Consider the following 25,965-nt stretch of genomic DNA (forward strand, 5'->3'; position numbering starts at 1 on the left):
CTGGGTCATCTGGTCCAACCCCCTGCTCAAAGCAGGATTCACTAAATCATCTCAGACAGATGTCTGTCCAGCCTCTGTTTGAAGACGTCCATTGAAGGGGAACTCACCACCTCTCATGGCAGCCTGTTCCACTCATTGATCACCCTCACTGTCAAAAAGTTTTTTCTAATATCTGATCTGTGTCTCATCCCATTGCTTCTAATCTTTCCTTGTGCAAACGAGAATAAAGATGATCCTTCTACAATGTGACAGCCCTTGAGATATTTGTAGACAGCTATTAAGTCTCCTCTCAGTCTTCTTTTTTGCAAGCTAAACATTCCCAAATCCTGTAACCGTTCCTCATAGGACATGGTTTGCAGACCGGTCACCATTCTGGTCGCTCTTCTCTGAGCTTGCTCCAGTTTATCGATGTCTTTTTTAAAATGTGGTGCCCAAAACTGGACGCAGTATTCCAGATGAGGTCTGACCAAAGAGGAATAAAGTCCGATAATAACTTCACGTGATCTAGACTGTATGCTTCTGTTAATACATCCCAGAATTGTATTTGCTTTTTTTGCTGCTGCATCACACTGTTGACTCATGTGCAGTCTATGAGCTATTAGTATACCTAAGTCTTTTTCACATGTACTGTTGCTTAGCTCTATTCCTCCCATTTTGTATATGCTTTTTTCATTTTTATTCCCCAGATGTAGTACTTTGCATTTTTCCCTGTTAAAAACCATTCTGTTAGTTACTGCCCACTGCTCCAGTTTATTTAGGTCTTTTTGAAGCCTCTCTCTCTCTTCTCTAGTGTTAGCTATCCCTCCTAGCTTTGTGTCCTCAGCAAATTTAATCAGTTTACCCTCAATTCCTTCATCTAAATCATTGATAAAGATGTTGAACAGGACAGAGCCCTGTGGTACCCCACTTGAGACATTCATCCAACTGGATGTGAAGCTATTTACGACCAGTCTTTGAGTCCGATCACTAAGCCAGTTATGAATCCACCTAACAGTTGCCTTGTCCATTCCATACTTGGTCATTTTTTCAGTAAGGATGGTGTGAGATACTTTGTCAAATGCTTTGCTGAAGTCAAGATATACTATATCTACATCATTTCCCTGATCCACCCAGTCAGTGATTCTGTCATAGAAGGAAATTAAGTTAGTCTGACATGACTTGTTAGTTACAAACCCATGCTGACTCTGGTTAATCACTTCATTCTTATCCAGGTATTTACATACATGTTGTTTAATAATTTGTTCAAAGATCTTTCCTGGTATAGAAGTCAGACTCACCGGCCTATAGTTCCCTGGGTCCACCTTCTTCCCCTTTTTGAAGATAGGAACAGCATTTGCTCTTCTCCAGTCTTCTGGGACTTCTCCTGTTCTCCAAGAATTTTCAAAGATTATGGAGAGTGGTTCTAAAGTTTCTTCTAGGATCTCCTTCAGTACTCTGGGGTGTAATTCATCTGGACCTGGAGACTTGAACTCATTTATTTTAGCTAAATATTCCCTCACAATCTTTCTGTTTACAGATAACCTGGATTCTTCTATTCCTTTAATAGGACAGTGAAGATCAGTTGATGTTACATTTTCTTTCGGAGAGAAAACTGATGCAAAATAGGAATTAAAAAGTTCAGCCTTCTCAACATCCTTTCTTACCATTTCACCATTTTCATCCTGTAAAAATCCTATAGCATCTTTGACTTTTCTTTACTTTTGACATACCCCAAAAATCCTTTTTTATTGCTTTTGACATCTCTTGCAAGCCTTAATTCATTGTCAGCTTTAGCTAACCTGATACGTGCCCTGCAGGATCTGCAGACTGCATTATAATCTTCTTTAGATATGCCTCCCTCTTTCCATTTAATAAACATTTCTTTCTTTCTTTTTAGCATGTGTTTAAGTTCTGTGTTCATCCATCCTGGTTTCCTTAAATGCTTCCCATTCTTCCTACTTTTCGGGATTGTTAACGATTGTGCTTTGAGAATCTCATTTTTAAAAATTTCCCATCCTTCCTGGGCATTTTTGTCCTTAAGGACATCCAGCCATTGGATCCCTCCTATTCTCTTTCTGAGTCGCTTAAAATCTGCCTCTCTGAAATCTAACCTTGAAGTTTGAGTCTTCACATGTCTTCCTCCTCTAGTTATCCAAAATTCTATAATAGCATGATCGCTGCCTCCTAGGGTTCCAGCCACTTTTACCTCCTCAACCATTTCCTCCCTGTTTATAAGGATTAGATCCAAAGTTGCAGATCCTCTTGTTTTCTCTCCTACCTTTTGGAAGATAAAGTTGTCAGCAAGAGAGGATAAGAATTTGCTTGACCTGTTAGCTTTACTTGAGAGAGATTCCCAACAAATGTCTGGATAGTTGAAATCTCCCATGACCACTACGTCATATTTTTTGGAGAACTTGGTCATTTGATACATAAAGAGTTCATCCATATCTTCAGCTTGCCCAGGTGGCCTGTAGTAAATGCCTACAATGGTGTCCTTTCCGTTGTTCTCTCCTTGTATTCTTACCCAAACAGTTTCCACAGAACTCCCAGTCTCTGAAGCTTCAATCTCTGTGCAGATATACGCTTTTCTAACATACAAAGCGACACCTCCTCCTCGTTTATCAAGTCTGTTTGCAAATAAGTTGTATCCTTTTAGCCTTTTATTCCAATCATGTGTATCGTCCCACCAAGTTTCAGTGATTCCAATGACATCATATTCCTTTTCCTGCATTAGTAGTTCCAATTCTCCTTGTTTGTTGCCCATGCTTTGTGCATTTGTATAAAAACATTTTAGTTTGTGATTGGTTTCTCTTCCTCCCATATTTTTATTATTTAAATAGTTTTGTCTTTGTTCTTCCTTCCCACTTCCAGTAGCAGAGATCTCAATAGTATTTGTCAGCTGTATGGCTTTTTCTGGCCTTTTGCTTCCCTTCCCACATTGTTCTAGTTTAAATCTCTCCTGATGAGTGTAGCAAGGCGACTTCCAAATACATGTTTTCCAGTCTTCGTAAGGTGCATCCCATCTCTAGCAAGTAGTCCCATCATATAGGTAATTCATTCCGTGATCCAGAAATCCAAATCCTTGTTGACGGCACCATCGACGTAGCCAGTTGTTCTCCTGTAGAATCTTATTCCACCTCATTGTTCCATGGCCATCCACTGGGAGGATGGATGAGAAGACCACCTGCGCTCCCAATTCTTTCACTTTCTTGCCTAAGTCTTCAAAGTCACTGCATATGGTTTCCAGGTCCTTTCTTTCGGTGTCATTTGTCCCCACATGTATTAGCAGGAATGGGTAGTGATCTGTAGGTCTGAAGAGTCTTGATATCCTGTCAGACACTTCTTTAATTTTTGCTCCTGGAAGACTGCACATTTCTCTTGAGGTTATGTCTGGTCTGCAGATAGCGGCCTCTGTTCCTCTCAACAGGGAATCCCCCATGGCCACGACTCTCCGTTTTTTCTTCACAACATTTTTCTTTCTCCATCCAGGAGGATTCTGAGGGCTTACAAGGTTATTCATTGTGGGCAAAGTCTTATCTTGCTGTATTTCTTCATGGTTCTCCTGCATGAGAGCATGGCACTGGTTCCTGAGCAGTATAGGTGCTGACTGCCTCTCGATCCTCCTGCTTCTCTGGGTCACATGCTTCCATTCCTCTGTTTCGTCAGGTGCAGTTCGAATTTCTGTCTCATGATGAGATAATTCTTCTCTCTCTAAGAACTCTTCACCTTCTGTAAGGCAGCGCTAGTCATCATGCTGGGGGACACTCCCTTCACCGGGTCAATTAAAGCACACATGCGACGACTTTCCGGTATTTCACAATCCAGCAGTTTATTACACTTCATAACTGCTTGTAACCGAGTCCATCTCAGTGGCTCGCCGACATTATATGTGTAATATGTCCAAGAGCCTTTCCAGTGACAGATATGTCCACTTGGCTCCAGATACAGCCTTCACCAAGGTAACAATATAAATGTCCACATCAAGTAGTGTTTTTACCTTTGCCGGGTCGTATCTGGTTCAGTCAGATTTGTTCTGCAACCGCTGTGGCATTACAGCTTCCCAGATGGGGGTCTCCAGCCCACGTACCTTCAAAGGCTACTGGTATGTTTACACACATAACATCCAGCCTCTGCCTTCCAGGACTCTTGTCTTCCAAGCCTCTTGCCCTCCAAGGCTACTGGCATCGCTTACACATAAGGATCCAGCCTCTGCCTTTCAGGCTTTACCAGGCTTCACTAGGCCTCAAACTCTAACGGTGCCCCACACGGGAACAGGCCTCACGCCTTTCACACCCCTGTTTCAAAACTACTAGGGTTTATATATATTGAAGCTCATCAACAGAATGCCAAGAGTGTGCAAAGCAGTCATCAAAGCAAAAGGTGGCTACTTTGAAGAACCAGGAATATAAGACATATTTTCAGTTGTTTCACACATTTTTGTTAAGTATATAATTCCACATGTGTTAATTCATAGTTTTGATGCCTTCAGTGTGAATGTACAATTTTCATAGTTATGAAAATACAGAAAAATCTTTAAATGAGAAGGTATGTCCAAACTTTTGGTCTGTACTGTATATGTATAATATATGTGTGTGTGTATGTATATGTGTATATATATATAATGTATATGTGTATATATATATATAATATTAATATACACACAGTAATAAAATCAATCCCTGCAGACAGCCCTGTCTGTTTGTTTTTTTTCCACAAAAAGATGGTGATTGATCAAGAAATAGGAAAGTCTTATTAGTTCAAGTAACATTTGATAGAAACTCCTGAAATGTATCTGGTTCTGAAAAAAACACAGTACCACAAACCTGAAGTAGGTAATATAATGTTTTCATGTATTTAAAATTCTTTCATCTTTTTTCTATTTTTCAATTACAGATTTGTATAGTTGGATTTTTATGTTACCTAATATCACATTGACCATTTATTTGATTACTTTTGTTTTGGTTTATTTACCCGGAATTCCATTTCCTGGTGTATGGGAAATAAGAGGGTGGAAAGTACTAGAAGTTTTTATTTTGTTCTTCAGTGAACAACCCCCATACTTTAATATTGGTATTTAGTGTAACATCTATCTCTATCTATCTCTCAACACCATTGAAAGTAAAGCCCCCATACACTTTAGATTGCTGAAGAATGGTTCAGCTGATCGATGACCCATAAGGCTATGTGCCCACGATGCAGAAATGCTCTGGATTTTTTCCTGAGCGTTTCTGCATCTCCCTGGGAGAAAAAAATGGAAGTGGATTGTACATGTGGATTGTACATGTGGATTGTACATGTGGATTGTACATGCGGATTGTACATGCGGATTGTACATGCGGATTGTACATGCGGATTGTACATGCGTTTTCCTGCCAGGGACATGCGGATGTGAAGCGTTCCTCACATGCATTTCCGCATGCGGGTGTCAAGAGCTTTCCAGGCGATTTTAGCATCACTTGGAAAGTGCTTGACAACTTGGTCACACTATATAAATCCATGCAAACAGCATGGATTTATATAGTGTGACCGAGAGAATGTAAAAAAATAAATATTCTACTTACCTTCTGATGGCCCCCGGTGTCCATAGCGATCTGTCCTGGCTTGCCGGCAGCTCGTGGTCGTCTAAAAGGACCTGCCATGACGTCATTTAGTCATGTGACGTCTCCTCTTCTCCAAACCCAGGTACCATCCGCACATTGAAACGCTTGGATTCCACATGTGCATATCTAGTGATGCGGATGTTATGCGATTCAATGCAAGTCAATGGCAGCGCAAACGCAGCGCTTCCGCAAAATAATTGGTAGTGCTGCGGATTTTTCTACAATGATAATCTGCAGCGGAAATTTGCGGATTATCATTGGGGAACATGGCAGACCTTCTACCAAGCGTTTTTTATGCGTTTCCGCAGCGGAATTGCCACTGCGGAAACGCTTAAAAAACGCATCGTGGGCACACAGCCTAAAAAGGAGCAGGTAGCTGTGTTTTTTTTTTTTTTTAAAGGGCCAACACTGGCAGCTTACCTGTTAGATAAAAAGGATAGTCTGAAATTGGACACACCAGATCCTTCTGTCCCTCCAACATTTATCAAGTGACAGCCTGGATGCCCCCATTCACATTAAACTAGACTGTTGGCTGAACCTGTTACTATCCGGGGGTTTGGCTAATATGTTGGGGGCCTTAAATGTCTCCTTTTTTTTTCCTCCTTCAGAAAATATAATCTAAACATGTGATCATACATCTATCACTTATGCTGGGGATAGGTGATAAAAGTTGTTTATGGGAGTTCCCCTTTAAACATCTATTTTTTTTTATAAGATGAATATACATCTTAGGCCATGTTCACACGTTCAGTATTTGGTCAGTGTTTTACATCAGTATCTGTAAGCCAAAACCAGGAGTGGGTGATAAATGCAGAAGTGGTGACGTGTTTCTATTATACGTCTCCTCTGATTGTTCCTTTTCTGGTTTTGGCTTACAGACCAAATACTGAATATGTGAACATGGCCTAATCTAGAATATGTAACACTTGCACGTCAATGAAAATATAATTTGACATCAAGTTTTATTTTCTTATTTTTGCTATTACCAGCATTTTACTATATGGTAAGAGATTGCAATGCAAGCATATCTTAGGTGTTAAAATGCTTATTGGGCATAGCTATTTAATATTCTGTATTTCATACAGGAAATTACAGGTTACATTGTGTTTCTTTTCACAAAAATTAGTTTAAGCCTTCCAGACAGAAATCTGGTTTCTAAACCAAATGACAACTCTGAATAATATATTTGTTGAAAAAAAGACTAAATAATGTAATCCTGCCGTTTTATTTGCAAATGTCCCCTTCAAACAAATAGCTCTGACACTTTACAATTTCTACACCCAAAACTTCAATTTAGGCTAACATCTAAACCTTCTCCAGTTATGACATGTGAAATAGTGGCTGCAGAGCTGAATAAAACTTTATTTTTTTAATTTCTCATCTCCATTGGGGAAAAATTTGCTTTTAGAGTTTAGTGATATTCCCATCTCTAAGATCCTATCCCAATATATAGTAGGTGTAATAATAATATTAGCAAATAACTACAATTAGAAATGTTGTATAGTTTTTTAGACTCGCTATGTCACTTACCTCATGTGCAGGGCATTACAGGGTATCCGTGGTTATGACCACTGCAACTAACTGTCACTATATGAGTGGTTGTAACCATGGATACCTAAGCTGCTGCAATGCCCTGCACATGGGTTAAGCTACATAGTGAATCAGAAGAACTGTATTACATTTGTAATTGGAGGCATTTATTAATATTACTAGATGGTGGCCCGATTCGAACGCATCGGGTATTCTAGAATAGGTATGCGGCCGACGGGGCGCAATTAGCAGAGCGGCGTTTAAATTTGGCGCCCAAATTGCTGATTTTTCGCATTCGGCAACCGCGACCAATCAGCAAAGCGGTGTTTAAATTTGGCGGCAAATATCGGTGATTGGTCGCGGGCGGCGGCCGCGACCAATCTGCAAACCGTGTTAGTGAGGACTGGAGAGCGTGTTTAAATTTGGCACCAAAATCGCTGATTAGTCGCGACCAATCAGCAGAGCGGTGTTTAAATTTGGCGCCAATACTGCTGATTGGTCGCGGCCGCCGACCGCGACCAATCAGCGGAACGATACAGAGCGGGGTTTAAATTTGGCACCAAAATCACTGAATGGTTGACGGCCGCAACCAATCAGCAGAGCGGGGTTTAAATTTAGCGCCAATACTGCTGATTAGTCGCGTCTGACGGCCGCGACCAATTAGCGATTTTGGCGCAAAATTTAAACAACGCTCTGCTGATTGGTCGCCGGCCTCGACCAATCAGCAGAGCGTTGTTTAAATTTGGCGCCAATCTCGCTGAATGGTCGCGGGCGGCGGCCGCAACCAATCAGCGAACCGTGTTGGTGAGGAATGGAGAGCGTGTTTAAATTTGGCACCAAAATCGCTGATTAGTCGCGACCGCGACCAATCAGCAAAGAGGTGTTTAAATTTGGCGACAATACTGCTGATTGGTCGCGGCCGGCGACCGCGACCAATCAGCAGAGCGGGGTTTAAATTTGGCGCCAAAATCGCTGATTGGTCGCGGGCAGCGGCCTCGACCAATCAGCAGAGCGGTGTTTAACTTTAGTGCCAAGATCACTGATTGGTCGCGCTCTCCGCACGCAACCAATCAGCGAATTGTATTGGTGAGGAGCGGGGAGCGCCGCTGCCTGTGCGGGTACTTCCGCTGCGAGAACCCGGGACATGAGCGGGCACTCGCAGCAGAAGTATCCCGACCCGCAGCGCCGCTCCCCTGTCCTCCCTTCGCACCCTAGCCGCTGATCTCCCCACAGTATCCGCATGGTGTTACAAAGGTCCGGACATTTGTGTTAAAAATCGCTGATTGGTCGCGGGCGGTGCCCGCGACCAATCACCGATTTGGGTGCCAAATTTAAATATCGGCCGCGACCAATCACCGATCTTGGCTCCACATTTAAACACCGCTGTGCTGATTGGTCGCGTCGGCGACCAATCACCGATTTTGGCGCCACATTTAAATAGCGTCCGCGACCTATCAGTACAGCGGTGTTTAAATGTGGAGCCAAGATCGGTGATTGGTCGCGGCCGATATTTAAATTTGGTGCCAGCGACCAATCAGCGATTTTTAACACAAATGTCCGGACCTTTGTAACACCATGCGGATACTGTGGGGAGATCAGCGGCTAGGGTGTGAAGGGAAGACCGGGGAGCGGCGCTGCGGGTCCGGATACTTCTGCTGCGAGCGGCCGCTCATGTCCCTGGTTCTCGCAGCAGAAGTAGCCACACAGGCAGCGCCGCTCCCCGGTCCTCCCTTCACACCCTAGCCGCTGATGTCCCCACAGTATCCGCATGGTGTTACAAAGGTCCGGACATTTGTGTTAAAAATCGCTGATTGGTCGCTGGCGCTGGCCGCGACCCATCACCAATTTGGGCGCCAAATTTAAATATCGGACGCGACCAATCACCGATCTTGGCTCCAGATTTAAACACCGCTGTGCTGATTGGTCGCGGCCGATGTTTAAATTTGGCGCCCAAATCGGTGATTGGTCGCGGCCAGCGACCAATCAGCGCTTTTTAACACAAATGTCCGGATCTTTGTAACACCATGCGGATACTGTGGGGACATCAGCGGCTAGGGTGTTAATGGAGGACCCTGGAGCGACGCTGCGGGTCGGGATACTTCTGCTGCGAGCAGTCGCTCATCTCCAGGCTTTTCGCAGTGGAAGTAGCCGCACAGGCAGCGGCGCTCCCCGTCCTCACTAATACGATTCCGCTCCCCTCTCCTCACCAAAACGATTCGCTGATTGGTCGCGTGCGGAGAGCGCGACCAATCAGTGATCTTGGCGCTAAAGTTAAATACCGCTCTGCTGATTGGTCGCGGCCGCGACCAATCACCGATTTGGGCGCCAAATTTAAATATCGGCCGCGACCAATCAGTACAGCGGTGTTTAAATGTGGAGCCAAGATCGGTGATTGGTCGCGGCCGATATTTAAATTTGGCGCCCAAATCGGTGATTGGTCGCGGGCACCGCTGGCGGACCAATGAGCGACGCGGGATTTCCTGGACAGACTGACACACAGACAGACAGACAGACAGACGGGATAAGACGATTATATATATAGATTACAACACTTATGACAAATTGGAACAGGATCTTAGAAATTGGAATACCCCTTTAAATTCTAATTGCTCCTAAGACCATTGGGTTGTCAGCAGAGATTCATTTCTGAGGGGTGGGGGGCATTTACTATTTCCCCTCCATCTTCCCCAGGATATCTTTTTCATGTCAATTCCACCAGGAACCCCGTGCATTTTTTAGACATTCATTTGAATGTATGAAAACACTGTAAAAAATGCTGAAAGAATTGACATGCTGCAATTTGGCAAAAATGCGCCAGGACTCCAAATTTGTGTGGAAAAGAAAAAGCAATGTGAGCATTAATTTCAGAAATCTCATTGATTTTGCTGAGACTGTGAAACGCTGCGTATTTTACACACCAAATAAGCAGCAAAAAGTGCAATTACGCCACAAAATTTTTACTTTTATAAGTAACAAATCATGAAGTTGAATATATTTTCATATTATTTTTGTTTCTTTTCCAGAAGACGAATATAACCTGACCATAACTCAGGAAGATGCTCTCAGAAACAAGTGGCAGAGAATCATGGGTGATAATTATGACATTGTGGTATGTTTAATCATTTATGTAGATTATTCTATCAATTTTACTGAAATAAAAGTAGCAGAAGATTTATTCAGGTGATAGTTTGGCCACAAGACCTATTAATTCTCATATTAATTTCTTTATTTTGTGTCTGGGTGCCAATTACCATGCTCAGCATAAATGAGTACACCCCCTTTGAAAAGTAAGATTTTAATATCTCACTGAACACAAGAACAATTTCTAAAATTTTGCCATCCATGAGTTTCATAGAACATTTTAACCCATAACATGACAGTAAGATTCATAATATAATTTGAATTACAAAATCTTTAGTGTTACTCAAATCAGATTATGTTAAAATGAGTACACCCCACCTCAAAAACATTTGCATCTAGTATTTTGAATGACTTCCATGATTTTTAAGAACAGCTCCAAGTCTTCAAGGCATGGAATGAACAAGTTGGTGACATATTGCAACATCCATCTTTTTCTATTCTTCAAGAATGATCTCTTTTACAGCCTGGATGAACAATGACGCTCAACTTGTCTGTTCAGAATTCCTAATAGATGTTTCATTGAGTTCTGATCAGGACACACACTTGGCCACTGAATCACTTTTACCCTGTTCTTCTTCAGAAATGCATCAGTGGCCTTAGATGTGTGTTTTGGCACATTGTCATATTGGAAAAATGCACGTCTACTAAGAGCTCGGAGTAATGGCAGAATGTTCTCTTTCAATATGTAGCAGTATATCTGTGAATTCATGATACATCATCAATGAAATGTAGCTCCCGACACCAGCAGCACTCATGCGGCCCCACATAAGGACATTGCCACCACCATGTTTCATTGTAGGTATCATGCATTTTTCTTTGTACTCCTTATCCTTGCAAAGCCATCAAAAACATCTATCTTGGTCTCATCACTCCAGAGTATAGAGTCCCAGAAGTCTTAACATTTTTCAGCATGGCCCCTGACAAATTGTAGGCAGGCTATTTTTTGTGAGTAGCTTTTTAGGAGAAGCTTCCTTTGTGGACGACACCCATGCATATCATTCCTCTGCAGTGTATGCCATATTGTTTCTCAGGAAACATTCACACTGGTTTGGCTTTTTACTTCTTTAGCTAACTGTAGTGAACTTGCATTTCAATTCTCTTCAACCCTTCTCATCAGAAGACTCCTGTTTATGTGTTAAAGTTCGTGGTCGGCCTGGGTGTCCCTGTGAGATGGTCGCAGTTCCATCTTTGTTAAATTTTTATATCACTTTTGCTACAGTATTCTGACTGATTAAATAAAGCTTTACGTGTAAACTTCACCTTTATTGTATAAAGAAATTATTTTCTTTCTCAGATGTTGTAACATTTCTCTTCCATATGGTGCCATTGCTGACCGAATGAAACAGCAAGGTTTTTTTTTGTTAAGTAATGCCCTTTTATAGTCAACTGACTGTTAGACACCTGTTTAATGAATAATTAGGCTTGCCTATGGTTGAATTTTTTCTTAAATAGAATTCTGTAGCCTAAATTTTAGCTTTGCTTCTAAGATTTTCATTGGGGTGTACTCCTTTTTGCAACTTGGTATTGAATGAATTGTTAGGAAAACTTCTTTTTTTGAGTGTGAAAAATTGCAAATCTCACACTTGTGGGAGTATTTTGTAGTATGGTATCCCATGGAAATTGTTGATTCCGAAAGAAAACTAAAGGTTTTCTATCAAATCTGTTGGGGTGCACTCATTTATGCTGAGCACTGTAAATATAGAACACTTTACTCTAGAAGTACTTGGTGTATGTACGTTTTATATTGGGGTATCAGTATTGAAATATTTTACTAATTTTTATGCACAATCAAATTTGCTGTTCGTACATTGAGTTTGCTAATTTCAATTAATACTAGTACCAGATTTTACAGTTAGAAGAATAACTCTTTCACAGTAATACTGGAAAGTATATCAAGGCCTGAAACTGGATATTTAAAAGGAAGGTTTAGTTTGAAACATCATTTATCATGTCAGAAAATGCCAATGGTAGGGTTCTGAACCGTGGTACAACCACTGATCACTAGAAGAAGGGAGCCACTTTACTTCTTTGAGTACTTTGCCCTTTCTCCCAACTCGAAGATCTTTGGATCTCGGTAGTATGTAGTCTGCTTCTCCCCGCATTGCAACTACATGTTTCAGCAACATGTTAGATGGGGTTTCAAACTAAACCGTACCTTTTAAGCAAACTCAATTCTGGTTTTGAAAGAATGGAGTTCCACTCTGGTTTATATTGTGCAGAACCTCAATTTATTAAGCCTATATGGACAAGAGTGGTTCAGAAAGGACAACCTATTTAAGCATGAAGACCTTCGATCTGCCTATAACCTGTTTAATACTTTGGTTTTACAATTTTAACTTGAGAAATGCAGAATATAATGTGGAATGGTCTTTATGCGTTCTCCTTTTTAGACGACCAGCACAGCATTCTGTTATGGTTTCCTTCTTTATCTTTTCATTCCAGAGCTGACAGTTGGAATGTGTTTTAGGATTTTTTTTTTCCTCCAAAATACAGCAAAATCCTATATAGTTACTATGGAAACTTGAGCAATTATATGCATTTCCCAAATGAATTCAGCTTGGATGGATATCTGTGCAATGATACACACTTGCAGTTTTGTGCATTTTTTATATCTATTTTTCAGGTTGCCCAAGTTACCAAGTTCAGTGAGAGCAGTGGATTGGGCATAAGCCTTGAAGCTTCTGCTGGTCATCATTTCTTAAGGTCTATACTACCAGAAGGGGCTGTTGGTCGCAGTGGAAAGCTGTACAGCGGGGATGAATTACTGGAAGTAAGATATAGTTGCATCATTTAGAGATGACGCCCTTTCATTTTATTTCATATGACTTTCTTCACTTTGTATTTGCAGTTTTTTAGCTTGTAAAAAATGCTATTTTTTACAAGAATTTATGTGTTTTAAGTGTTTTGTGGCCTTTTTTCCTATAGCGAAGCCTATTGGAAAATTCATAAAAACGTACCATACCTAAGTATCTGCTTCCCCATTAACTATCTGGCTGCAGTGTGTTTTTGTCACAAAAAAATAGCAGGATAAACTCCATTGAAAAGGCCTTGTTTTTCTGAAAAACACTAGTGGGATACCACCCTATATGTTAATTTTTGTTATATGGATAAAAAAAATGCTGGGTTAAATGCTATGGACTCCTTTGACATGGGGAAATAATGTTTACATATGTAAATGTTTAGTTTTAGTTAATAAAATAGCACAAAGTTTTTTTCCTTTTTCATTTTTAGACTATTCATTGCCTGAACCAAGTTTCAGGGCTTTTTTATGACCATCTCTCAATAATATATGCTAGGTGTAAGTTCTGTGTTTATCCAGGATACTGTTGACTTCATTAACTCATGTATCAACACAGCTCTAATACTGTACTTCTTCTTTTCGATTGCCTATTTTCTCTGCCCTCCCTCAGATTATAGCTGCTGTCTTTCCTCTCCACACTGTGGAGATCTATGTACAATTTCCCCATACGCTTTACTGCTATCTCTAACTGAGAGAGGGGAGAGGGTGAGCAGAGACTGCTCTCCAAACTAGGAGCAGAAGCTGTGAGAGATTTGGTTCAGCTTTTCGAAGCACTACATAAAGGACTTGAAGAGTAACCGTCATTTTAATTTTATTTAATAAATCAATAGTACACAGAGAAATCATCTTCTTGCTCCTCCTGGACTGATCAGTCGTTCTCAAAACGCTCAATTCACAGGTACAAGTCTGTATTCAATGTAGACAAATTATTACATTTCTAAGATAGGAGATGAGTCTGCATAGATGAGAGGAGAATGGATGAGCTAGATCATATGTGTCAAACTCTGGCCCGCAGGGTGGTTTTATTTGGCCCGCGACACCAGAACCACCACCTCTATGTGGGGCCATTATTCTGTATGGAGGGCTACGTGGGGCCCATTATTCTGTATAGAGGACTACGTGGGGCCCATTATTCTGTATAGAGGACTATGTGGGGTCCATTATTCTGTATGGAGGGCTATGTGGGGCCCATTATTCTGTATGGAGGGCTATGTGGGGCCATTATTCTGTATGGAGGGCTACGTGGGGCCCATTATTCTGTATAGAGGACTACGTGGGGCCCATTATTCTGTATAGAGGACTACGTGGGGCCCATTATTCTGTATAGAGGACTATGTGGGGTCCATTATTCTGTATAGAGGACTATGTGGGGTCCATTATTCTGTATGGAGGACTATGTGGGGTCCATTATTCTGTATGGAGGACTATGTGGGGTCCATTATTCTGTATAGAGGACTATGTGGGGCTCATTATTCTGTACAGAGGACTATGTGGGGCCCATTATTCTGTACGGAGGACTATGTGGACCCATTATTCTGTATAGAGGACTATGTGAGGCCCATTATACTGTACAGAGGACTATGTGGGGCCCATTATTCTGTACGGAGGACTATGTGGGGCCTATTATTCTGTACGGAGGACTATGTGGGGCCCATTATTCTGTACGGAGGACAATGTGGGGCCCATTATTCTGTACGGAGGACTATGTGGGGCCCATTATTCTGTACGGAGGACTATGTGGGGCCCATTATTCTGTACGGAGGACTATGTGGGGCCCATTATTCTGTACGGAGGACTATGTGGGGCCCATTATTCTGTACGGAGGACTATGTGGGGCCCATTATTCTGTACGGAGGACTATGTGGGGCCCATTATTCTGTACGGAGGACTATGTGGGGCCCATTATTCTGTACGGAGGACTATGTGGGGCCCATTATTCTGTACGGAGGACTATGTGGGGCCCATTATTCTGTACGGAGGACTATGTGGGGCCCATTATTCTGTACGGAGGACTATGTGGGGCCCATTATTCTGTACGGAGGACTATGTGGGGCCCATTATTCTGTACGGAGGACTATGTGGGGCCCATTATTCTGTACGGAGGACTATGTGGGGCCCATTATTCTGTACGGAGGACTATGTGGGGCCCATTATTCAGTACGGAGGACTATGTGGGGCCCATTATTCAGTACGGAGGACTATGTGGGGCCCATTATTCAGTACGGAGGACTATGTGGGGCCCATTATTCAGTACGGAGGACTATGTGGGGCCCATTATTCAGTACGGAGGACTATGTGGTGCCCATTATTTTCTATGGAGGACTATGTGGTGCCCATTATTTTCTATGGAGGACTATGTGGTGCCCATAATACTGTATGGAGGACTATGTGGTGCTCATTATTCTGTATGGAGGACTATGTGGGGTCCATTCTTCTGTATGGAGGACTATGTGGGGCCCATTATTCTATATGGAGGACTATGTGGGGTCCATTACTCTGTATGGAGGACTATGTGGGGCCCATTACTCTGTATGGAGGGCTATGTGGGGCCCATTATTCTGTATGGAGGGCTATGTGGGGTCCATTATTCTGTATGGAGGACTATGTGGGGCCCATTATTCTATATGGAGGACTATGTGGGGTCCATTACTCTGTATGGAGGACTATGTGGGGCCCATTATTCTGTATGGAGGGCTATGTGGGGACCATTATTCTGTATGGAGGACTATGTGGGGTCCATTATTCTGTATGGAGGACTATGTGGGCCCATTATTCTGTATGGAGGACTATGTGGGCCCATTATTCTGTATGGAGGACTATGCGGGGCCATTATTCTGTATGGAGGACTATGTGGGGCCCATTATTCTGTATGGAGGACTATGTGGGGCCCATTATTCTGTATGGAGGACTATGTGGGGCCCATTATTCTGTATGGAGGACTATGTGGGGCCCATTATTCTGTATGGAGGACTATGTGGGGCCCATTATTCTGTATGGAGGACTATGTGGGGCCCATTATTCTGTATGGAGGACTATGTGGGGCCCATTATTCTGTATGGAGGACTATGTGGGGCCCATTATTCTGTATGGAGGACTATGTGGGGCCCATTATTCTGTATGGAGGACTATGTGGGGCCCATTATTCTGTATGGAGGACTATGTGGGGCCCATTATTCTGTATGGAGGACTATGTGGGGCCCATTATTCTGTATGGAGGACTATGTGGGGCCCATTATTCTGTATGGAGGACTATGTGGGGCCCATTATTCTGTATGGAGGACTATGTGGGGCCCATTATTCTGTATGGAGGACTATGTGGGGCCCATTATTCTGTATGGAGGGCTATGTGGGGCCCATTATTCTATATGGAGGGCTATGTGGGGCCCATTATTCTGTATGGAGGACTATGTGGGGCCCATTATTCTATATGGAGGACTATGTGGGGTCCATTACTCTGTATGGAGGAGTATGTGGGGCCCATTATTCTGTATGGAGGGCTATGTGGGGCCCATTATTCTGTATGGAGGACTTTGTGGGGCCCATTATACTGTATACTGGTTGGGCCGCAACTTTGTTCAAGTTTTCCATTTTGGCCCTCTGTGTGTATGTGTGAATTTGACATCCCTGAGCTTGAGGCAGAGCTCCTCACCCTCCGATCCACTATCTCCTATCTCAGTAATCTAGAAATCTGTCTTCACTGAACACAGATTTTACCTGTGAATTGAGCGTTTTGAGAATGAATGATTAGTCCGGGAGGAGAAAGAAGATCATTTCTCTGATGAGATATATTACATAGTTGCTTATTATTATTATTATTATTATTATTATTATTACTAGAACGACAATTATGCTTTGAGGTCTATTTACACTGCATGATTATTGTGTATTCTAAACTGCCGATCTCCCGACAAACGAACATTTCACTACACAAAAGATCATTGTTCTCGGCAGATCATCGTCCTGTTTAAACAGAACCTGTGCTGTCGATAACAATGGCAGCCACTTCATTTAGGAAGTAAATGAACTATAAAAAAAATTCTTTGTGTTGATGTACATAGTTTTTAAAGCAACTTCTGGCAGCCATTAGCTTTCCAAAATGTTCACTCCCCACCAACAGAGAGAGTTGCTATGAAGCTCAAAGACCCCATTGGAATGTTATTTTAATATTTCAAAAGAGACGATTAAATACATTATTGGGAGAGTGCATATTGTATTTTGCATTCATGGGTGTAGGAATCTAATTAATAATGTAAGTTCATGGTCTGTTCATTTATGGCCCATTATTTCCATATTCTAGAGAATAGATGATGGTAACTTCCTGCCTTTAATTCATTCTTTGTGGAAATATATTTGAAGTTGTATGTTCACGCACAATACATATGTAGAATCACAGTGGAATTTTCCTTTGTGTAAAGGTAAATGAAATAACTCTCCTGGGCGAAAATCATAAAGATGTAGTAAACATCTTGAAAGAACTGCCAATCTGCGTGACTATGGTATGCTGTCGCCCACTACAACGAGATGCCAGCCCATTTAATGCTGAAGAACAATGCATTTCTGAACAAGACATTCATCTCATAGATAAGGTATGTGTTAAAAAAAAAATTCAGGAAGAATGCAAAACTCGCTGTCGACCTTGGCAGTTATGCATCTGTGCCAAATATTTGTCATTGCTAATGGCAGTGATTAATATTACAATACAGTACCTTAGCAATCTTAATTAAATGTTATATTCACTCTGTTTGCTAAATATGAAACTAAAGCAATGCCATAGAACACAATGAAGGATTACATTATTTTTGTTTTATATTATATTGCGTGTCATCCGTCAGAAATGTGAAAAAGTAAAACTCTGCTGAGAAGAATAAAATAGGATTAGAAATTATTAGCACATGAAATGACTATATTTTCATGTAGAGTACCGTAGAAAAGTTTTAGGCACTTGTGGAAAAACTTGTTCTAAAGTAAGAATGCTTTCAAAATTAGAAGTTTTAATAGTTTTTTTTTTTTATCAATCAAGAAAATGTCAAGTGAATGAACAAAAGAGAAATCTAAATCAAATCAATATTTGGTGTGACCACCCTTAGCCTTGAAAACAACATCAATTCTTCTAGGAACACTCACACAAAGTTTTTGAAGGAACTCGGAGGGAAGATTGTTCCAAACATCTTGAGTACTAACCACAGATCTTCTGTGGATATAGGTTTGCACAAATCCTTCTTGCTCTTCATGTAATCCCATACAAACTGAATGATGTTGAGATCAGGGCTCTGTGGGGGCCATACCAGGACTTCTTGTTCTTCTTTATGCTGAAGATAGTTCTTAATGACATTGGCTGTATGTTTGAGGTCATTGTCCTGCTGTAAAATTAAATTTGGAGACAAAAAGGTGCCTCCCTGATGGTATTGCACGATGGATAAGTATCGGTTTGATTTTTCAGCTTTGAGGATACCATTAATTCTGACCAAACTTCAAACTCCATTTATTAAAATGCCCCCTCTGACATGCAAGGTACCTTCACCATGCTTCACTGTTGCCTGCAGACTTTCATTAATATGCTGTTCGCTGTATTATTAGCACCACCAGCACAAAGGTATTAGTTCGTTTAGCTTTTAGTTATCAGTTTTCGACAATTCATGAGGGCAGGGGCCCTGCACCCTTCCAGTATTGACTCCCAGCTGTCCTATATTCTTATGTATACATGCCAACTATTATTAAAGGGAATCTGTCACCAGGTTTTTGCTGCTGCATCTGAGAGCAGCAAGATGTTCTGACAGAGACCCTGATGCCAGCGATGTGTCACTTACTTTGCTGGTTGCTGCAGTTTTGATAAAAAAAACAAACTGCTGCAGATCTAGCAGTTCTCTGAATGCTGAGCTCTGTATAACCCGACATAATTACACCACTGATTGGCAGGTTTCTGTGTACACTGTGCATAGACAGAAAGTTACCAACTAGTGGTTGTGGCAGGGTTAACCAGAACTCATGATTGTGGAGGACTATTTGGCAACAGGTTTAATAGTCCTCTATTGATAATCTCCTGCTGATACAGCAGTGATTTTTGTCAAAACTACAGCAAGTAGCCCAGTAAGTGACACATCTCTGGAATTCGGGTCTCTCTCTCTACGTTGTGTTGCTCTCAAATTAAATAGCAAAAACGTTGTGACAGATTCCCTTTAATTGGTGCAGAAAGGCTGGAAACATCATGTTTTATTGCCTTTCTTGTAGGAGTTATATAAGATTATATAACAGTATATAAGAAAAGATTTCCCTTTTAGGAATAAAGCTGAAACACATGTCATCTAGAACATGTGTGAATGTGACCAGCATTCTGCAGATAATGTGGTAGCAAATGTATTTGTACACTTCACTTTCTTCTCTTTTTTTTGTGCATCATAGGATGACGAGTTTTCCAATACCCAGTTATCTGCACTGTGGAAAGTACAAGATGATGATCCTTTAATTCCTGGTCTAATATGTAGTAAAGAGTCCCAGGTAATTGTAATATTAAAGTAAGTAAAGCATCTTTGAGCTGAATGATGTCGGATATCTAAATGTGGCTGAAGTCTAAAGTCCCTGAAAAAGCGTACAGGCGAAACAAGTTGTTCATCATCCTGATGCGTTAACTAATGGAGACTATTTGATATGCTATGAACGCAAGCTGTGCAACTTACTAGTTTATGGACTTCGGGCGCAGTTAGCTGTTCTACTACATGGAGATGTAAGCTCCAAAACTCGTTACCTGCTCTTCTATTTTGTTCTTTTATTGATTATTAGATGATGTCCTGTGTTTCAGCTTTTACTTGTGTTCTCTACCTTGGGGTACTGTAATGTGATAAAAGCACTGCCTGCAGATAGCAGATATTTAGTCTACTGTTATTAAGTAGGGATCTTATACTTCTGTTTATATATGACCAGGTATTTGCAGAAAGAATATGCTATGCAGGCTTGTATTAAGCAATTATATATGTAACAGATGTCAAAAGATTATTGGGGCAATCATCACTCACTTCTTGCCGACAAAAAAAAGCATTGGCTAAATAAAAATGAAAAAAAAAAAGAGTATTTGTATGAGTAGTATCAGGCTTTTTAACTGGAGGCTCCTTATACACTTCATTATTTTACCTGACAATACAAACTAATGCTGGGTCGTGTTAGGGACGGCTGCATTGCTTCAATGTGAATCTCCAAAAAGCCTCTTGTGATTTTAGCTTCATATTGACTTTGGGGCTGCGGTTGGATCCTCGGAAACAGATGACTTGATTGTGGCCGAAGATGACGAAAGTCCAAGTGTTGAAGATGCACAAGGATCCCCCTTGGCAATGTGGGAGCTTGAAATTCAGCACATTGAACTGGAAAAAGGAAGCCTAGGACTTGGTTTCAGTATATTAGACTATCAGGTGTGTTTTTGTTTTAATTTGCTTGGACCTTGAATTTAGGGCTGTGGAGTCAGTAAGCCAAACCCCCAACTCCTCAATTTCCATGACACCGACTCCACGACTCCCTCATACATGGCTCATGTTTAAGTGATAAATTTACAGTAGCACAGATTCATCTCAGCTGAAAGTCTAGACCCTTAGATCAGGAATAGGATGTTTCATAGCTTTCCCAAATTCTTATGAAAAAATATTCCCCACAAACTGCACTGAACTACTGTACCCAATTTATTATATATTTTAGGAGTTAGAGTCGGTCCATTTTATACCGACTCCGACTCCAACTCAGACTCCACAGCCCTGCTTGAATTTTTTTGTCTTAATCTGTTAGCTTAGCAGGTAGTGATTAGGTAATGGTGGTGTGTAGGTGTGCATTGCAATTATTGGGGCTCTCAGAACTCCGAAGCAAGAGCCCATCGTGTCCGTGACCTGCCCTGACCAGCATAGGAGGGCCCCAATCTATTCTGTTCTTTCATTGCACAAACTACAGCAGGGAGAGCAGCAAAGATGGTATACCAACCAAAGTGCATGAAAACACCCATTTTTTTGTTGATGTTTTTGCATCTTTAAGCAGCTTGTTCTTCACTGGGCATGTGGGTAACTATGTCCTGACAGTTTTTCTATAATGTATGACAGAAATGGGCATAAACTTCAGTCAGCAGAAATATACTCTAGCTCATAGCTAGCATTGAATTGTTTATGGCACGCTGACAGCCCATAGATGTGGCAATTTTATTAAGAGGAATCTGTTACCAGGTTTTTGCTATGTAATCGAAGAGCAGCATTACGTAGGGACTGAGACCCAGTTTCCATCGATGTATTGCTTGCTGACCGGCATGCTATCGTTTTCTAAAATCCCTGTTTTCTCTGCTGCAGATCTAGCAGTTCTCTGAATGCTGAGCTCTATATATCTCAATCCACACCACTGATTGGCAGCTCTATATACACTCTGCATGGGGTTAAAGCAGCTAATAAGTAGTGAGGGAGAGGTTATACAGAGCAAGAGGATTATATGGCACAACTAGTCCTCTAGTTAAAATCTACTGCTCATAAAACACTGATTTTATTAAAACCGTAGCAATAACCTAACAAGTTCCATCACTGGACACGCTGCTGCTCTCAGATTACATATAAAAACCTGCTGACAAATTCCCTTTAAGGGGTATGCTCGCTCCTGAACTTGCAGCAAGAAGGCGCAAGTAGTCAGCTCACCCATATGTTAGTTGTTTCTGGTTACGGATCCATACACAGAGGATTCAGTGATAAGTAGCAAATACAAGCATTAACAATGACATTTTCATGGTATTTTCTTTGTTAATATTTACTATATAACTTGGCCTTGGCATCATTGGTGAGCCTAGTGACTGGCTGCAGTGGTCGCATGCATTGTAGTGGCCACATCACCACTGCAGCCTGTCAATAAAGACTGTGGCTGCGGTGGAAAGACTTTGTTGAAGTAGGGGAGGGTGAGCAATAGCTGAGATTTATAATTTACTTGAAGCAAGGCCATAGCCATAAAAAACTTATACCTAGAAATCACCTTAAAGAAAAAAATAACAATGCCCAAAATCAGTTGTAAAGGTAACGTGTCATCTGACACATTCAGTCCGGTCTGTGGACTTAAAAAAAAGTTTTAGTATAACTTGTATTTTATTAATGGACATTCCCTGATGTTTGTATGAGTCCAGTAGGCGGACCTGCTCAGTGACTAACAACAGGGAAAGACTCCGTCACTGAGCTGGACCGCCCGCTTGACTCATACAAGGTTTACCAAAACTTTTCCCCAAAAAGTGTACATCAGTTTGATCAGCTCCTTGTGCTCTTTACCTTTCTGAAGATCAGATACGGTTTTCAACATGACTGGTTTCCTTTAAGGGGAATCTGTCACCCCCTGGGAGATGTCAGACCTCTGCTATGGCCATACAGGGTATAGAAGTGTAAATCTATACATACCTGTATGGCCCATAGCAGAGGTCTGATTGCAGAGAAATGTGTTTTTATCAGCTCAGACTTGCACAGGCTTGGCGTCCCCCGGACGCCAAGAAATCCCCACCTATCTTCTTAGGGATTTCGGGGATTACTAAGAAGATAGGTGGGGATTTCTTTCTTCTGTACAAAACTGAGTTGATTAAAACAGATTTCTCTGCAATCAGACCTCTACCATGGGCCATACAGGTACAGTAAGTATAGATTTACTTTTCTGTACCCTGTATGGCCATAGTAGAGGTCTGAGAAATCCAAAGTGGTGACAGATTCCCTTTAATTTCCAAATGCCATCAAACAGTACACACAGTACAATAATACAATTTCTCTTTGATAAAACACGGCTTTTTACAACAATGACCGTAAATAAAGTTATGGCTGCTAAAATAAAGAGAGATTTTCCATTCGCTAAGGACCTTTCTGGCCTGGACTCTTGAGGGGTTGTGATTCCGTCTTTATTTATTAAAGATGCATAATTAAGGAGGATGTTTTTGCACATTGACATCTTGCATTTTATCTTGTAGCCATATCTTATTATCTGGAGATTTCACGCTCCCTGTGGGCTGTTCCTAATAAACACTGTTTTGATGACTGCTTTCCTATTCTCCCCTTGGGTACAATTGGACTTTGTTCACTTCAACCCTTTGTTCATAAAAGTAAAGCACAAACTCTCTGATTGTATCTTTTACCCTTAATTTATGCGTTTCTTCCCAGCACATAACATAGCATGCATGACAATTTAGTAAGTAATGTTTGGAACCTCATTCTTTCTTTAGGATCCCATTGACCCAGCAAGCACAGTGATAGTAATCCGATCTTTAGTGCCTGGAGGAGTTGCAGAACAAGATGGCCGCCTTTTGCCTGGTGATCGCCTGATGTTTGTCAATGACATCAATTTGGAACATGCCAGCTTAGAGGAGGCTGTTCAGGCACTTAAGGGTGCATCAATAGGAGCAGTTAACATTGGAGTTGCCAAACCTCTGCCAGTAAGAATATTATTGTGTTCTGTACTATACCTGACCAGTCTGTAAAATATCTATTTTTAATTATTTACGCCTGCAAGGGGTCAGGACTATGGGAACAACTGAGTCGGCTTCACTATCATGTGTCCAGAGCTCCCATTCACTCCTATTGGAGTTTCAATAACAGGCCGCCCGGCTGTGTCTGTAGTGCTGACCACTTGGGAATATTTTCTGCTGAAATGGCAATATCCCTTTAACGTGTTTTTTGTTTTTCAAAGAGCCACAAACCTAAAGTGTAGTTGAAATAGAATAGTATAGTCTGTATAGAAAACGTTACCTCTACTTATTAACTAGCTTACGGTATTTTCTATTTTTTACCTGTCTATACCATGCGGAATATGGTGCAATATATTGCCATTTAACTAAAAACAAGACATTTCGTTGCTTTTTACTTACGACTTAAAGGGGTTTTCCAGTTTTGGAAGATCCCTCACCCATCATCCCTCAAACAAACTGTACTTTACTCACCCTCTCTAGTCTAGTGCTGAATCCCTGCTGCTGCTCACAGTGTCTGCTATTATCTGCAGTCCTGATGTCATGTTGACAGTGCTGCAGCCAATCACTGGGATCAGCGCTTGGCACAAACCACTCTGAGTCGCGGAATTCAGTGATTGTATGCAGCGCTGCTGGCAATAACAGACACCGGAAGCAGCCGTATAGACTTAGCGCTACATCCAGGGAGGGTGAGAAAAGCACGGTTTGTTCTTTTAAGTCTGGACTCCAAAACTGAAAAAACCCATTTAATAACTTGCCCAACTTTCCACTTGCTGTCCTTTCCTTTCATGGTGTTTCTGCAGCTCTCACCAGAAGAAGGCTATATCTCTGCTAAGGATGACTCTGCTTTCTACACTGCACACTTATATGATGAGGAAGGGTCCATTGACGCTCCCATTTTCCATGCCGAACTAGCTCTGGTTAGTGACGGAACCTTGATTGTAACGTATTGTAGAAGGATTAGATTGGAAAGATGAAATGTTTTCGTTATGTTTAGATTGTTGCTTCACTAACGTAGCCCCCATGCTTGCACTTACTCTAATACATAACACTAAATTCTAGGCTTGAGCATGAACTAATAACTTTATAAATCTTATTATTCCTCTTTTCACTAGACTAGATTTAATACATGACAATTAAAAGGGACCTGTCACAAGATCAAAAGTGAGAGGTTTTGGCTCTTATTTTATCCCTCTCTTCCCCTGACTATACTTTTTTTGGTATCTGAGACATATGGGCCTTTTTATTTAGTACTAATTTTCTGGTTTTACAAAGGGGTGTGGCTCATGACATAATTTTGCAGAGTACTACATTTTGCATTTGTAGTTCAGTTCTGAGAAAGGGTTCGGTACAGACCTGAAACGCGTCAGTAAAAGCTACCGGAAGTATTAACACACGTGGAACTACTCCTTTTTCACAGCAAAATATCTCCTACTTCTCTTCCATATTTATGATACTGTCATAAAAGCAATGCACTCACAGCCACTAAAAGACCTCCTGTAGTATCAAACAACTAGCTGCTGACTGGCAAAGAAGGATTTTGTCTGCCAACATAGAGGGTCAGCAACGGGGGCCATGGTGAGTTTTCATTAGTCTATGCAGTTTTTGTCTTTGTGCTACTGTAATTGGGGATTGGGACCGGGACTTAAACATTATCTCTCACTTGTCATTGCGATGTAATTATTTTTAGCCAAGGGGGTGTGGTCCTCGGTCCTCAATAAGATGCCTACAGGGAAGAATTGAGGACTCTGCTCCACTAGTTAATAAGACTAAATACACATAAAATAAAGATGGGCCCATATCTAGGGAACAGAAACTTAAAGGAAAAAAACAACAATGCCAGATCCATCATCACTGAGGCTTTTAGACCAGGTACAAACGTCATATTTATAGGAAGTGACAGGTCTTCTTTAATAGGGTGGTTGCTCTGCTAGAGACAGGTCTGATTGAGTATAAGTAACTTGTGAATTTTGTATGTTAAACAGTTTCATACTTTTTCATTAGATGTAGAAAAACCAGAAATGAACATGTATTTTATGAAGAATGAGTTGCTCTTTATTCCTTTTAAGTAATTTTGAGCTTCTGACGCTGCAGGTGGAGACCAATGATGCTGACCTGATGGGAGAATGTAGTGTAGACTCTCACTTTCCTCCTGATAATGAGGTCTCGCTTCAGGCTTCTATGTTAGCTCTACATGGCAGTGCCTGTAATGAGGACCTTCTCGGTGACTTCACTGATCGTTCCATGCAGGCAAGTGGACTTGTACCAATAGTTGTTTTATGTTTTACTAAAGTCCTATTTAAATAAAAATAGAAAAGAAAAACTCCCAGACCCATAAGAGAAAGTGAATTGATAAATAGGTTGAATGTCCCATTTGCGACAGTTGGTTAAATGGGACTATGTAGCAGATCTGTATTGCTTCTCTCCTATCTACGCCCTTCATTCTCATGGTTGACCACCATTTTGGCTAGTGATGGTGC

General features: G+C 41.3%; 1 protein-coding gene across 12 annotated transcripts in view; it reads left to right on the forward strand.

Annotated features, from left to right (window-relative positions):
• MPDZ (multiple PDZ domain crumbs cell polarity complex component) overlaps positions 1 to 25,965 on the forward strand; it is a 202,584-nt gene that overhangs the window by 55,436 nt on the left and 121,183 nt on the right. For 11 of the 12 annotated variants that reach the window (XM_073668027.1, XM_073668043.1, XM_073668066.1 and 8 more), the window contains exons 13-20: positions 10,133 to 10,218; positions 12,874 to 13,020; positions 17,466 to 17,636; positions 19,450 to 19,545; positions 20,262 to 20,450; positions 23,246 to 23,455; positions 24,289 to 24,405; positions 25,580 to 25,735. In XM_073668027.1, coding sequence (XP_073524128.1) covers positions 10,133 to 10,218; positions 12,874 to 13,020; positions 17,466 to 17,636; positions 19,450 to 19,545; positions 20,262 to 20,450; positions 23,246 to 23,455; positions 24,289 to 24,405; positions 25,580 to 25,735 — 1,172 coding nt within the window. The remainder of the gene's footprint in view (positions 1 to 10,132; positions 10,219 to 12,873; positions 13,021 to 17,465; positions 17,637 to 19,449; positions 19,546 to 20,261; positions 20,451 to 23,245; positions 23,456 to 24,288; positions 24,406 to 25,579; positions 25,736 to 25,965) is intronic. The other variant, XM_073668075.1, reaches the window with a different exon arrangement.

The sequence above is a fragment of the Phyllobates terribilis genome, unplaced genomic scaffold, assembly GCF_046119375.1.
Source record: "Phyllobates terribilis strain yellow unplaced genomic scaffold, ASM4611937v1 Scaffold_1__5_contigs__length_1240528914, whole genome shotgun sequence".
Lineage (NCBI taxonomy): Eukaryota > Metazoa > Chordata > Amphibia > Anura > Dendrobatidae > Phyllobates > Phyllobates terribilis.